Consider the following 14839-nt stretch of genomic DNA (forward strand, 5'->3'; position numbering starts at 1 on the left):
ATGAATCACCTCTCCTTCCTAACCAACCTATGAACATTTCAATCTACCCACTGGCACAGATGGAGAACATATTGGGCTCTAGGTTCTTAGTTTTAATTCTAGTTAGCTTGCACTAAAGGCCAGGGTCACACAGAAAAGAATTGTCTATCCTACATTTCAAATTGAAGGGAATCTTAAAAATCACCATGTCCAAACCCATCTATTTTTTTTTTAGAAATGAATAAATGTGGCTGAGTCTAGTCAAGTGACTTATTCAGAGTCATAGAGGTAAATAAATTAATAGTTGAGATTTCAATAGGAAAGAATCAAAGATCCTAGATTTCAAACTAGAAAGAATTTTAGAAAGTCATCAAGGTCAAAACATTCTCCTTTTTAATGGATTAGGCTCATAAAATTCAAATGACTTGCCCAAGGCCACACAAACAACATGTATGTGTCTGAGGAAAGTTTTAAACTCAGGTCTTTGCAACACCAAGCTCCATGCAGTGTCTCCAGTAGAGAGATTAAAGTCTTGCTCTATTCTTTTGTGATTGGATCACTTCCAGGATATCATGTTCAGTTTCTTTTAGGAAGAAAATTGATCATCTGGGGGACATTCATTAGTTAACAAAAATGGAGAGAATGAAACAGTGTCATAAAAGATAGAAGAATCATAACCTGAAGAAGAGATGGACTTGCTCAGCTTGCTTGTTCTTTGGCAACAGAGCTCAGAAGTGGAACTGGAGGCTCAAAAGGGACTGTTTTTAAATGCAGTGGGAGGAAAGCTTCTTAACCATGAGAACTCTCCAGAAGGGGAAAAAAGCTGTCCTCACTGAAGACCTTCAAACACATGTCCAATGGCCACTTATTGAGTAGGGGTTTCTGATTCCCACCCTGGTTCTACCCCATAGTCCCTGAGGTCCCTTCCAGATAAGAGATTCTGTCATTTTACATCTATTGACATCAAGGCCAGCCTTGAACTTACTTGTTGCAGCATGATTGTCCAAATTTTTTATCACATATACAATTATCACAATCAGAAAACCATTGAGAGCCAAACTCATGGATTATGCCATTTGCATCCCTGCAACCTAAAACAGAACATAAGGCAATTCTGTTCAATTGCAATTGATGCTTTTAGAATTTTTTTTTACCAAGTCTTTAATGCCACTAAATCATACTAATAGTGGAATATTTGGGCCTCTTTCCCCCTATTTCCTTTAATTTCCCCCATTTTTGTACTTAATATTTTTTCTAAATATATGTAAAGAGAGATTTCAACATTCATTTTTTTAAAATTTTGAATTTTAAATTTCTCTCTCTGCCCTTCTTCTCTCCCTTTCCAAAGATATCAAGCTTGTTAAATAGTTGCATATTAGTCATATTGTGAAAGAAGTATCATAACAAAAGGGAAAAAAAAAAACCACAAAAAAGAGAAAAGAAATTGAAAAAGTGAAAACAGCACACTTCAATCTACTTTCAGGGTCTTTTACTTTTTTGCTTGTGGATGGCATCTTCCATCACAAGCCTTCTCCAGTTGTCTAGTATCACTGCATTGTTGAAAAGAGCTAAGTCCTATAATAGTTGACTGTTCCACAGTATTTCTGGGACTGTGTACCATATTCTCTATTCTCTGCTAACTTCACTCAGCATCATTTTCCTGTAAGTCTTTATAGGTTTTTCTGAAATCTGCAAGCCCATCATTGCTTAGAGAACAATTGTATTCCATGACATTCTTTTGTATCATAAAAGGAATTTGGCAGGACCCCTTTGCCTGTTTTATAAACTAGTTTATATAGTATTGGAAGTATTTGTTCTTTAAATGTTTGGTAGAATTTGCTTGTAAATCCATCTGGCTTGGGAGATTTTTTTTGGGGGGTAGTTCATTAATGGCTTATTCAATTTCTTTTTTATTAAAAAGTTTTTCTCTCTCCTTTTCTATTATTTTCATCAATATTTATCCATTTTACTTAGACTTTCAGATATTTTGGCATATAGTTGGGCAAAATGATTCTGAATTATCATTTTAATTTCTTATCTCTTGGTGTTGAATTCACTGCTTTTAATTTTGATACTGGTAATTTGTTTTTTTCTTTCTTTTTTCTAATCAAATTAACCAAAGGTTTATCTAGTTTTGTTGGATTTTTAAAAATAATCTCCTTCTCTTAATTTTATTTATTAGTTCAATAGTTTTCTTATGCTTAATTTTTATTAATATCTCCTTTAATTTTCCAAATTTCTAATTTAACATTTAATTGGAGATTTTTACTTTGCTTTTTTTTCTCTAAATTGTTTAGTTGCATGTCCAATTTATAGATTTCCTCTTTCTCTATTTCATTTAGTTAAGCAATTAGAGATACAAAATTTCCCTTCAAAATTGCTTGGCTATATTCCACAAGTTTTTGTATTTTTTCTTGTGATTGTCATTCTCTTTGATGAAATTATTGATTTTTTTCTGATTTATTGTTGGAACCACTCATTTTTTTATTATATTATTTAGTCTTGAATTAATTTTTAATCTATTACCATGGCACTTTATTGTATGTAATTTTCATTTCATTATGACCCGAAAAGAATCTATTTAACATTTCTATCTTTTTGCATGTGACTATGAAATTCTTGTCCTCTACTCTATACTCAGTTTTTGTACAGGGGCCTTGTATTGCAGAGGAAAAGGTATATTTCCACCTATTCTCATTCAATTTTCTCCAAAGGCCTATCATATATAACTTTTCTAAAATTCTGTTTACTACTTTAACTTCTTTTTCGTTTATTTTGTGGTAAGATTCATGTAGATCTGAGAGAGGGAGATTAAGATTCCCTGCTCATATAGTTTTGCTGTCTATTTCTTTCTGTGTATCATTTAACTTCTCTAAACATTTGGATGCTATGCCACTTGGTGCTTATATGTTTAGCACTGATATTGCTTCATTGTGCTACTCTTTAGCAAGATGTAGTTTTTCAGTTCTAGTTAGATCTTTTTTTAATTGTGCTTTTGCTTTGTCTGAGATTAGGATTTCTATCTCTGTTTTATTTTACTTCATCTGAAGCATATATATATATATATATATATATATATATATATATATATATATATATATATATATATATATATGTATGTATAAATATATACATATATATTCTGTTCCAGACTTTTTGCTCGATTCTGTGTATATCTCTGCTTCAAATCGGTTTCTTGTAAACAACATATTGTAAGATTTTGATTTTTAATTCACTCTTCTATCCACTTTCATTTTATGAGAAAGTTCATTCCATTCACATTTACACTTATGATTACTGTGTATTTCCCTCCATCCTATTCCCCTCAGCATTTTCTCTCTCTCCTTTCACCCTGTTCCTTTCACTAGTGTTTTCCTTTCATCTCTCACTTCCCTCAATTTGCCTTCCCTTCTATCAATTCCCTTTTCCCTTTTCCTTCACCTTTTCCCTTCTTCTTCCCTATTAGATAAGATAAATTTCTATTCTCAACTGGGTATATATTTTACCCAAATTTAATGAATGTAAGATTCAAACAATTTTTACCCATTCATCTCTTTCTCCCTACTGTAATAGGTCTTTTTCATCTCTTCATGATTTAATTTACCCTATTCTCCCTCCCCCTTTCCTCTTCCGCAAGTATAATCCTTTTTAACTCTTTAATTTTTTATATCATCAGATCAAAGTCAACTTATACTCACACCATATAGTTCTCAAGAGTTACAAGTATTATCTTTCCATTTAGGGATGTTATTGAATAACAATTTTCCCCCTTTTTTTGTTTATCTTTTTATCCTCCCTTGAGTTTTATATTTAAACTTTATTTTATTTTCGGTTCAGCTTTGTTCCTTTCATCAGTAAGATCTGAAAGTCCCCTATTTCTCTGAATTTTGATCTTTTCCCCTGAAAAATAATAATACTCAATTTTTGCTGAGTAGTGATTCTTGGTAGTAATCCAAGACCCTTGTCTTCCAGAATGTTATAGTTCATGCCCTCTGATCCTTTAATGTAGAAGCTGCTAAATCCCATGTAATCCTGACTGTGACTCTTTTGTATTTGAATTGTTTCTTTTTGACTGCCTGCAAGAATTTTCTCTTTAAAGTGACAATTCTGGAATTTGGCTACAATATTCTTTGGTGTTTTCCTTTTGGGATCTCCTTTAGGATGTTATTAGTATATTCTTTCAGTGACTATTTTACCTTTGAGTTCTACAATATCAGGGCCATTTTTTTCCCATCATGGCTTTCAGGTAGTGAAATCATTCTTAACTTCTATTTCAAAGACATACTTTCCAGGCCAGTTTTTTTTTTTCCAGAGAGATATTTTACGTTTTCTTCTATTTTTTCTTTCTTTAAATTTTGTTGGACAGATTCTTGATGTCTCACACTTATTAGCTTCCACTTGGATTTTTAAGGAACTATTTTCTTCAACTTGCTTTTGAACCTCCATTTCCATGTGGCCAATTTTATTTTAATGGAGCTGTTTACTTCAGTGGAGTTTTTTCCCTTTGATCAGTTCTGTTTTTTAAAGAACTGTTTTCTTCAATCAATTTTTTTCTTTTCTATGTTGCTAACTCTTTTTTTTTGCAATTATCCTGTATAACATTCTTCCCCAGTCCCATTTTTCTTCTGCCTCTCTTGTTGATTTTTAAAATCATTTTTGAGGTCTACCAAAAGAACATTTGGGATTTGAGTCCAATTCATAATCCCCTTTAAGGCTTCATATGTAGGCATTTTGCCATTGCTATTTTCTTCTGGATTTGTGTTTTGATCTTCCCTATTGCCAAAGTAGCTCTTTATGAGCAGAACGCATTTTAAAAAGTTGATTTCTGATCCTAAGGCACAGGAGGCACTCTCACAAGCTACTTTTGGTGGGGGATAAGGGTTTGAGCATTGACTTTTCCTGCTGAAGACTGAGGTGCTGGTGGCTTGTCAGGCATATTAGTGTGTGGCTAGTGTAGTCTAGCCCTGCCTGTTATGCCAGGGTTCTGGAGTTCACAATCTGTCTGCTGCACTGGGGACCTCATAGCTGGCCTACTGTGCCACAGCCTGTTCAGCCAGGGAAGGGGAATATTGGTTATTGATCTTTTCTGTGGCTAAGAACCTCCTGCTGGCTTCTCAGCACTATTATCTGTACAATGCTGCACTCCCTTTTCCCTAAGTGAGATAGAACTTTTCTGAAGTCCTTCTAAGTTAGCTTAAGATGGAAAATTGTTTCCTTAATCTTTTCTGGATTCTGTTACTCCAGAATACATTTAAAAGGTTGATTAACATTGTTTCTGAAGGAATCTGGGCAGAACTCAGGCAGCTTCCTAACCTCTCAACCATCTTGGCTCTGTCTCTCTGTACCACATTTAAAGACTTCTGAAGGAGGTTATGCAATTTCCCTTGGCAACCTCCTTTCATGTTTCACAATAAATTCAGTCATGAATATTCCTTATTTTTCTCTAAGGTCTCATTATAATAATTGGAAACATTCAATATGTGTTAGCAGATCAAGAGTAGAATATAAACTCCAAGAAGGCAGGAACTTTTCCTTTTTGGGGTTTCTTTTTTTCTCATGTTAACTTTCTTTCCATGATGAATTTTGACTTTGTAGCTGAAAGTTTAAGCACATCTGTAGATTAAATCCTTTTCCCCACCTTTTGTTCACTACTCTCATCCCATAGGTATTGGCTCTAATGGACACAGATAGACCACACAAGGTTGCCCCAGACACATTTCTTGCTTAACAAATCCTTCTGTCCCTAGAGAGAGGAAACAATTATAAACAAAGATTTACCTTGTAATTCAGCATCTGGCATAATCTCCAGGGGAGTATTTATGCATTGAGCATCACAGTATATCAAAAAGTTAGCCAAGGCAAGGAGAACACCTAACATGGTATTCTATTTAAAAAAAAAAAGAAGAGATTAAAAAATTAAAGATGGGTAGGCAAGGGAAATAGCTACAGTTTTTTTTCCAAGTTTTATTACTGATTTCCCATTTTCTTCCATAGTCACTGCCCAATATATAGTTCCTCATCCTAGCAAATGATCCTTCCTTTGTCCAAAGTCCAAAAAGGGCACTGGACATGGAGTCAAGAAGACTTGAGTTCAATTTGGCCTCAGACACAATTGTGCGACCTATGATAAATAATTTAGTCTGTCTGCCTCAGTTGCCTCATCTATAAAATGGGAACAATGACAGCCTACTTAGAGTTCATTAAGTCTAGTACTCTCATTTTACAGACAAGAAAACTGAGGCCTTTATAAAACTCCGTCTTGTTCAGAGTCCCCAAATTAATAGCTGATACATATTTCAAGCCTTTGTCATATTGAGTCCAAATACCTATTTAATTTCTGTATATTTTGCCTTCTGTGTCCATAGTTACACATTCTTCTTTTTTTTTTTTTTTTACTTTTTTTGTTGAATGTAGTTTTTATTGCATCATGATCTGAAAACAAAGCATTTACTATTTCTGCCTTCTTGCATTTAATTTTGAGGTCTTTATGTCCTATTTTATGGTCATTTTTTTGTATAGGTTCCATGAGGTGCTGAGAAGAAAGTATACTCCTTTCTATCACCATTCAGGTTTCTCCAAAGATCTATCATACCTAATTTTTCTTATATTCTATTTACCTTTGTAATTTCTTTCTTATTTGTTTTGTGATTTGATTTATCTAATTCTGAGAGTGCAAGGTTGAGATCTCCCACTATTATAGTTTTGCTGTCTATTTCTTCTTGCAACTCTCTTAACTTCCCCTTTAAGAAGTTAGATGCCATACCACTTTGTGCATATATGTTTAGTATTGAGATTGCTTCATTGTCTATGCTATACTTTAGCAGGATATAGTTTCCTTCCTTATCTCTTTTAATTAGATCAACTTTGCTTTTGCTTGATCTGAGATAAGGATGGCTACCCCTGCTTTTTTGACTTCACCTGAAGCATAATACATTCTGCTCCAGCCTTTTACCTTTACTTTATATGTATTTCCCTGCTTAATGTGTTTCCTGTAAACAACATATTATAGGGTTCTGACTTTTGATCCAGTTTGCTATCCACCTCCACTTAATGTGAGAGTTCATCCCATTCACATTTACAGTTAAAATTACTAATTCTGTATTGTGTCAAAATGTTTGTGGCAGCCCTTTTTGTAATGACTAGAAATTGGAAAATGAATGGATGACCCTCAATTGGAGAATGTTTGTTATATGAATGTTGAATTATGTTATATGAATGAATCTTTATTATCTGAGAGGCCTTCCCATCTAAACAAGAAGCCTCTTCTGCAGAACTAACTACTAATAATATCGAATGACTTTATGGTTCCCCTCCCCCATACCACAGATTTGAGCAACCTGTGTTCATTAAATCCTAAAATGGAATATTATTGTTTTGTAAGAAATGACCAGCATGATGAATACAGAGAGGCTTGGAGAGACTCACATGAACTGATGCTGAGGGAACTGAACAGAACAAGGAGACCATTATACACTTCAAAAACGATACTATATGAGGATGTATTCTGATGGAAGTGGATATCTTCAACAAAGAGAAGATCTAATTCAGTTCCAATTGATCAATGACGGAAAAAATCAGCTACACCCAGAGAAGGAACACTATGAACTGAGTGTAAATTGTTTGCATTTTTGTTTCTCTTCCCAGGTTATTTTTACCTTCTGAATGAAATTCTTCCTGTGCAACAAGAAATTCAGTTCTGCACACATATATTGTATCTAGAATATACTATAACATATCTAACATGTATAAGACTGCCTGCCATTTAGGGGAAGGGGTGGAGGGAAGGAAGGGAAAAATCAGAACAGAAATGAGTGCAAGGGATAATGTTGTAAAAAATTACCCATGCATATGTACTGTCAAAAAATTATAATTATAAGATAAAATAAAATTTCAAAAAGAAGAAGAAAAAACTTGGGAAATTAAGCCTGGAGAAGAGATGATTTAGGGAAGACATGGATATTGTTTTCAACTATTAACATAGTTATCACATGGATAGAAGGGTACCTCTTAAGGGCTGGTAAGAATAAAAAGTCCTGGAATCTTGAAAGTTTCATTTTGAAGTCTTATTTTTTTAATTTAACTTTTTTTTTGTGCTGAGGCAATAGGGGTTGTGACTTGCCCAGAGTCACACAACTAGGAAATATTAAGTATCTGAGATTAGATTTGAACTCAGATCCTTCTGACTTCAGGGCTGATGCTCTATCCAATGCACCATCTAGCTGCCCCTATTATTTTGAAGTGTTAAAACTCAAAAAGGGAGGGAGAAAACTGATTTTAATGACAAGGTAAATCTGATATAAATGAGGAAAAAAAGGTTCCATTTTCCAAGGACATCAGTTTAGTTAGCCACACAAGCCAATTATATAACAAATCATAACCAATCTCCTTAGCTTAGCAGTGGACCCTGAATACAGGAGAGAACAAAAGGAGTGTTAAAAGCAAACAATTAACAAGATGTCAAGTAGGAAATACAATTAGGTAGTCTGATTTCTATTTGGAGGAAAGATTAGAGATTTTCCAAATTGGGAGAGGGATTTAGGGAATTTGGAGAATTAGGAGTGGGAAGCAGGTAGCCCCTCCAGATTTGAAACAGGATTCCACTCAATTCCCAAGATTAACAAACAAGTGGGTTTATAGGAAAATGAAATGCAGTCTCAAAATGAGTCAATTTTACAAAATGAGTCAGCTTGGTTCCTATCATTCTCTTAATTCCCTTTTTGATTCAAAGGTGAGGAGGCAGGCCACTCTCCCAAGCATCTCTTCTTTATAAGTAACCTTTGTCAGGTTCTTAATGTGCTCATGGTCACAATCAACAATATGTATCAAGAAAAGCACATCAAGAAACATCCTCTTACATGTTTGTATACCTGATACAAAACCTAAAAACAAGAATTGTGATTTTCCCTAAGGATACAAACCTTGTTAAATTCATAATATGGATACAAAGTCAGGTTAGAAGCCAAAGTGCTTGGAGGGCCCACAAGGAACTCATTTGGAGAGAGATTTACATGTTAACAAGATAACTAAGAAAACTTAGCAAATATAAACACTGTGAAACAGGATCACATTTTTCTATTAATTGACACAGAATTTCCTTGTATCCTAGCACACACTCCTCCAAATGCCCACTGATTAATTTCATCTTGAGTCCCAGATATCCCATGTCTGATCCCTGGAAATACTTTCTCTTGGACATTCTAGAATAGAGCTCATTTTCAGTACAGTTCTGAAGGGGATTCTGTTTCTCTGGTTCTTAGTAACTTATAAAAATTCCCAGATAATTTTGCTAAACTTCAGTAATAAGAAAATACCATTTAGGACAATCTCTTTAATTTGATTTTCCAGTTACTAGTTCATATGATGAACATCAGCTCAATCTTTATGGTTCTGATGCTATTAATAACAGAGATGTAAGAAGAACATCAAAATAAGAACACATAATTCACCAAAATCTTCAGAGTATTTCAGTTTTTACATATGACTTGCTTTTTCTTTCTTTACCTAATTACTTACCTGATAGGGAATCTCAAAAATAATTGACAAAGGTCAGAATTGTAAAATGAGTCCTTCTGTCTTTTAAAATCATCAGAAAGATAATTTAAAAGTAGAAAAATAATTTTGAATCTCTTTACAATTATCAATACAATTTTATATAGGTGAGATCTTTAATCCAATTTTGAAAACTTCGTGCATATGTAAAAACACTTAAACAACTACCAAAATAAACAAAACTAAAAATAATATCAAATTATAGTCCTTAGAGTATTTATTCAAATAGAAAAACTAATTCTACTTATTTATTAATTACAATTATGACTACTAATTACAATTACACTCATAACAACTTAAGGCTTCAATATTATTGGTTTTCTCATGTTTCCCCCAAAGCTCTATGTATATGTTATATATGCATGCATTCAAGTATATGTCTATATGCATATGTGTATATAGATTTTTACATGTGTGTATAGATATCTATATCTTTATATTTTTATACATGGTTAATTGTAGCTTGCTTGGGTGAAGTAGGAAGGATGAAAGGGGAAAAAAAGAACAAAGTAAAAAAATATACAGTAGAGCAAAGTCATGAATATAACGTCTTCTATTATCATATATGCTTTTCTGAAACTGAAGTCTATTATAACATATTTTGAATATTCCATGATATTCTGCTGAGCATGACAATGGCTTTTTCTTTTTCTGTCTTTCTTATTCCATTTTGTTTTTTCTTGTTTTGTATTTACTTTCAAATAAAATGATTAAAACATAAACAAAAAATAAACTTGTAAATTCCTCCCATTTGACAAAGAGTGGTAAAATGGATCCTATTTATTTAGTTTAGTTTTAGAGGTTATCAAACTTCAAGACTTTAGAATTCTACAACATGTATTGAGAAGGACTGATAAATTACTAAGAACAAGCCTAAATGGAAAGTCTTAAAGGAACTCACCAATCAGGGATCTTAATAGCTCTTTGCAACTTTTCCTTTAAACAATGAATAATGATTATCATTATTATCTACTTTAACACAAAATATGTCCAATTAAATGTTTAACAATTTTCAAATATCTGCTTTAAAAATCATATTTTAACAGTTAAATCCAACATATCCATATTAAAAGAGAATGTATTTAAGTAATAATATTTCTGAAATGGTTTCACAAGCTTTACAACATATAAAAACATCTCAAATGCATGCAAAGAAACTTGTTTTTAGATAACATCAATTCAGCCAAATTCACTTCCAAATTATCTTCCATAGGAAATCACTCATATTATCATCTTTGGCATTTTATACTAACCACTTCTGAAGCCTATAATACACTTATACAATAGGTAACAACTACTTAGTCATTACATTCATTTAAAGAAATAATAAACATAGATAACATTTATATAGTATTTACTGTATGCCAGGCATTATGTTAAATATTTCAAAAGGTTTATATCATTTAATAACTATAACTCACAATAACTCTTGGTGGTAGGTGTTAATCCTATCCTCTTTACAAATGCAGAAACAAAGGCAAACAGAAAATTACTTGCTTGAGGTCACACAATTACCCAATTTCTGAGATCAGAGTTTATGTTAGTTTCTATGAACCATTCATTTTTCTAAATTTTTTTTTGCATTAGATGTCAGAATTAACAGGACATTTTGACACACCATAATTTAATTACAGGACAAATCTCAACTAAATCAAATGTGAAATTAAAGAAATTTATATATAATATATATATATATATAATAGAAATATGTACATACACACACACCACACACACACACACACACACACACACACACACACACACACACACACATATATATATATATATTATATATATATGAACAATCTGAATTTCTTTAATGTCAGATTTAATGCCAATTTCTGCCCTTGGTCCCAGAATAAAAATTTTTCCAGGATGTTCACATCAACACTATTCCCAGATTCTATAATTTCCCCCAAGGTAACTTCCACAACAAAATAGAGGTTATTTTCCCTAAGGTGATATCTCCTATATTGAGGAAGCTTGCCTTACTTAACCTACTGTCTTGAAGGGACTTGCTTTAGAGGGAGTTCTTAACCACAATAACATGGAAGCTTACCTTATTTCAGAAACTGAAACTGAGGGGAATTTGACCTTCAGAGGCAATCTTCCTTGAAGAAGTCCCTCAAAGAAATGTCCAGAATGCTCAAGGGAGATTTTAAAAAAGACTTCCAGTGTGGGTTCTTACTCAACCTGATTGAATTTGCCAAAAATTGTAACAGATGAAATCTGAAATAACCAAGGAAACAAAGGTTTGGGCTTCCAAGCATATCAATTTATTAAGCAATGAATGCCAATTGTAGAACAAATTGGGAACAGGCTTCCCCAGCTGGGCAATAGATCCAAAAATACAGGGGAAGATAAATTTTTACATGTCAAAAGTGAACAATTACAAGATTAAGCAATGTTTTCTAATTGGAAGAAAAAATACCAGTTGGGAGGGGCACTTGGGGAATTTTGGGAATAGGGAAGGGGTAGAATGAACAAGTGTACTTTCCAGGATGTGAAACACCATATCATTTAATGCTTAATTAGCAGGTAGGTAGAATTTACAGGAAAATGAAACTGAAATCTCAAAATGGAGTCAGTTTTATAGATGGAATCAGTTTGGTTTAAGCAGTTCTCACAGCTCCCCAACAAAGTAGATTTCATAAAAAGTAGCTATAAAAGAGGCCCCTAGAAATTCATACAATACAAAAACACAATGAAAGAACCAGTTATAAAACACATGGTTTCACATATAAAAAAATGAAGAAAATATGAGTAATAATCAGGGTTAAAAAGAGATACAAATGTCATAATTCACATTTTATTTAATAGTTCCTCTATAATGCTACTGTTTCTCTCTATAGATTATCTTCAGTTTATCTTTTATATATCTTGCTTGTACATAGCTATTGGAACAACAAGCAATTTCTCTCATTAGACAGTGAGTTCTTTGAGAACAGGGAATATTTTATTTATTTTTTCCTTTTTTATATTCCCAACACTCAGCATATAGTAGTATGCTTGTTGACTTGATTATAACTTAGTGGATGAGAACCCAACAAGAAAAAACTTTGAAAAAGGTATACCTTATTCAAAAGGAATATAATGATGGAATTTGGAGGAGGTTCAAAAAAGCATTGCTGTAGAACAAACTTATTAGAGGGCTGATGATGGACTTATTTTGAGAGAGAAGATTTGCATGTCATCAAGGTAACCAAAAAAACTCAGCAAACATAAGCACCATGAAACAAAGGGTCTACGCAATATAATGATAATCACCAATTCTAAATAACATTAAGTCTCCTTGTATCCTAGTAATCCATTCTAAATGTCCACTTATCATTTCATCTTGAGTCCCAAATGGCCTATGTCTGGTCCCAAGAATTATCTTCTTTTAGAATTCTAAACTAGGCTTCATACTCAGGATAGCTCTGAAGTGGGCCCTGCTTCTCTGGTTCTTAATAACTATAAAAATTCCCAGATACTTTTGCTAAAAGAATTTCAGTAACAAGGCAATACAATTTAGGACAAACTTTAGTACTTTAGAATGTTAGAATATGCATTCAGAAGGACTCATATTATTTTATGAACCAGCCTGAATGCAAAGTCTCAAAGGACCTCACAGGAAAAGATATCTTAATGGATCTACAAAAATTTTTCTCCAAACAATAAATTTATTATTATTATTATTCATTTTAAAGCCACATATTCCCTATTTAATACTTAACAGTTTTCAAAGATCTCTTTTAAAAATCACATTCTATTAACAGCTAAAGTTGTAATCTAGCAGTTCACATATTAAAAGTTTCCAGATTAAAAGTGAATTTATTTGTCTAATTGCATTCTAAATAATATTTTCTCAAATTTCACCAAAAAAAAACTTTACCAACACAATAATCATGTACTTATAATATGAAACCAAACTTATTCTCAGAAGACATCAATTCAGTCAAATGTGCTTCTAAATTATCTTGCTTAGAAAATCACTCCTTGTATCACCTTTTACTTTTCATACTAATCTCCTCTGAAAGATATTATAGGGTTAATGAACATGTAGCAATTATAGTCAATTAAAGAAATAATAAGAACCATAGACAACATTTATAGGCTTTTGCCATATGCAAGGCACTTCATTAAGCATTTCAAAATCGTTATATCATTTAATTCTCACAATAACCTTGGGAGATGGGTGCTAATCCTATTCTCTTTACAAATGAGGAACCAGAAGTAAATTTACTAGTTTAAGGTCACACAGCTAATACATTTCTAAGACTAGAGTTTAACACAAATTCCCCTGCTCCATTTGTTTTTCTAGCTATTTTAGTTTTTTTTGCATTTAATGCCATAATTAATTAAATAACATATTTAATTGTGGTAATTAACATATTAATTAACATTTTGTTAACATTAATTAACATTTTTTCAACATATCATGATTGAGTTACAGAACAAATCTAAATCAAATAAAATCTGAGTTTCTAACCACAAAATTAAAATCTGTTTTTTTAGGGCTATTAGCTACATGTGCTTTGAAATATAGTGCCCAAAGTGAACAAGTAACTCATTTTCAAAGGTTTATGATAACATTTTCATTTTTTAATAAATGAAAAAAAATTTCCTTTTAATTGATTCCCCACAGCAAAATCATTTGCTTTTGTGTTCATAACAGAACTCACAAAAGATTCTTTTTAATCAAACCTTTATTTTGCAAAAGTGAATGGGGCAGGGGGGGCGGAGCCAAGATGGTGGAGACGATACACGCGATTCTGTAAGCTCCTTTCTTCCCTCACTACCAATCAGATAATTTCAGCCTCAAAAATAGCACTGGACTGATAGAAACCACAAGGACTGGAAGCAGGACCTACCAGCTGAAGAGAATCTGGAGTTTCGACAGGAAAGGTCAGTTCCCAGGGGAGGAAAAAGAGAGGCCAGCGCAGATGTTGGCATGCTGCACCGATTGTGCTGGGGAGGGCTCTGGGATCAGAGAAGCCACTGAGATAGAGGAATCTGGCACAGGCTGTTAGCTCTTCTCTGCTTATAAAACAGCAGTTCAGAAGAGAAATCAAGCCAATTTAAAAATTTAAAGCCAGAGACTGGACCTTCCTTGACCCAGGGGGTGACTCAGCAGATCTCGGCGCTGTGGGTGTGGCCGACTTAGGCTCTCACCTGGGAGTGGTTAAGAGACTGAAAAGTGGGCGTTAACTCATAGTGCCTTGCTCAACTGGAGGCTGTGGAACTCAACCCTGGGAAGTCTCAGAGAAGCGGAACCTCTGAACTAGGGACCGCGGTTTCTGGCAGACACTTCCAGTTTGAACACAGGGGC

The 14839-nt window shown here is 33.3% G+C and overlaps 1 protein-coding gene across 2 annotated transcripts in view; it reads right to left on the bottom strand.

Moving 5' to 3' along the window:
- LOC141558732 (beta-microseminoprotein J1-like) overlaps positions 1–14839 on the bottom strand; it is a 28119-nt gene that overhangs the window by 527 nt on the left and 12753 nt on the right. Inside the window, exons 3-5 of one of the 2 annotated variants that reach the window (XM_074296372.1) lie at positions 11588–11757; positions 5758–5863; positions 965–1070 (exon numbers count right to left, since the gene is read on the bottom strand). In XM_074296372.1, coding sequence (XP_074152473.1) covers positions 965–1070; positions 5758–5857 — 206 coding nt within the window. In that variant the 5' untranslated portion in view covers positions 5858–5863; positions 11588–11757. Of the gene's footprint in view, positions 1–964; positions 1071–5757; positions 5864–10429; positions 10453–11587; positions 11758–14839 lie in introns of those variants that run through there. The other variant, XM_074296373.1, reaches the window with a different exon arrangement.

This window comes from Sminthopsis crassicaudata, chromosome 2, assembly GCF_048593235.1.
Source record: "Sminthopsis crassicaudata isolate SCR6 chromosome 2, ASM4859323v1, whole genome shotgun sequence".
Lineage (NCBI taxonomy): Eukaryota > Metazoa > Chordata > Mammalia > Dasyuromorphia > Dasyuridae > Sminthopsis > Sminthopsis crassicaudata.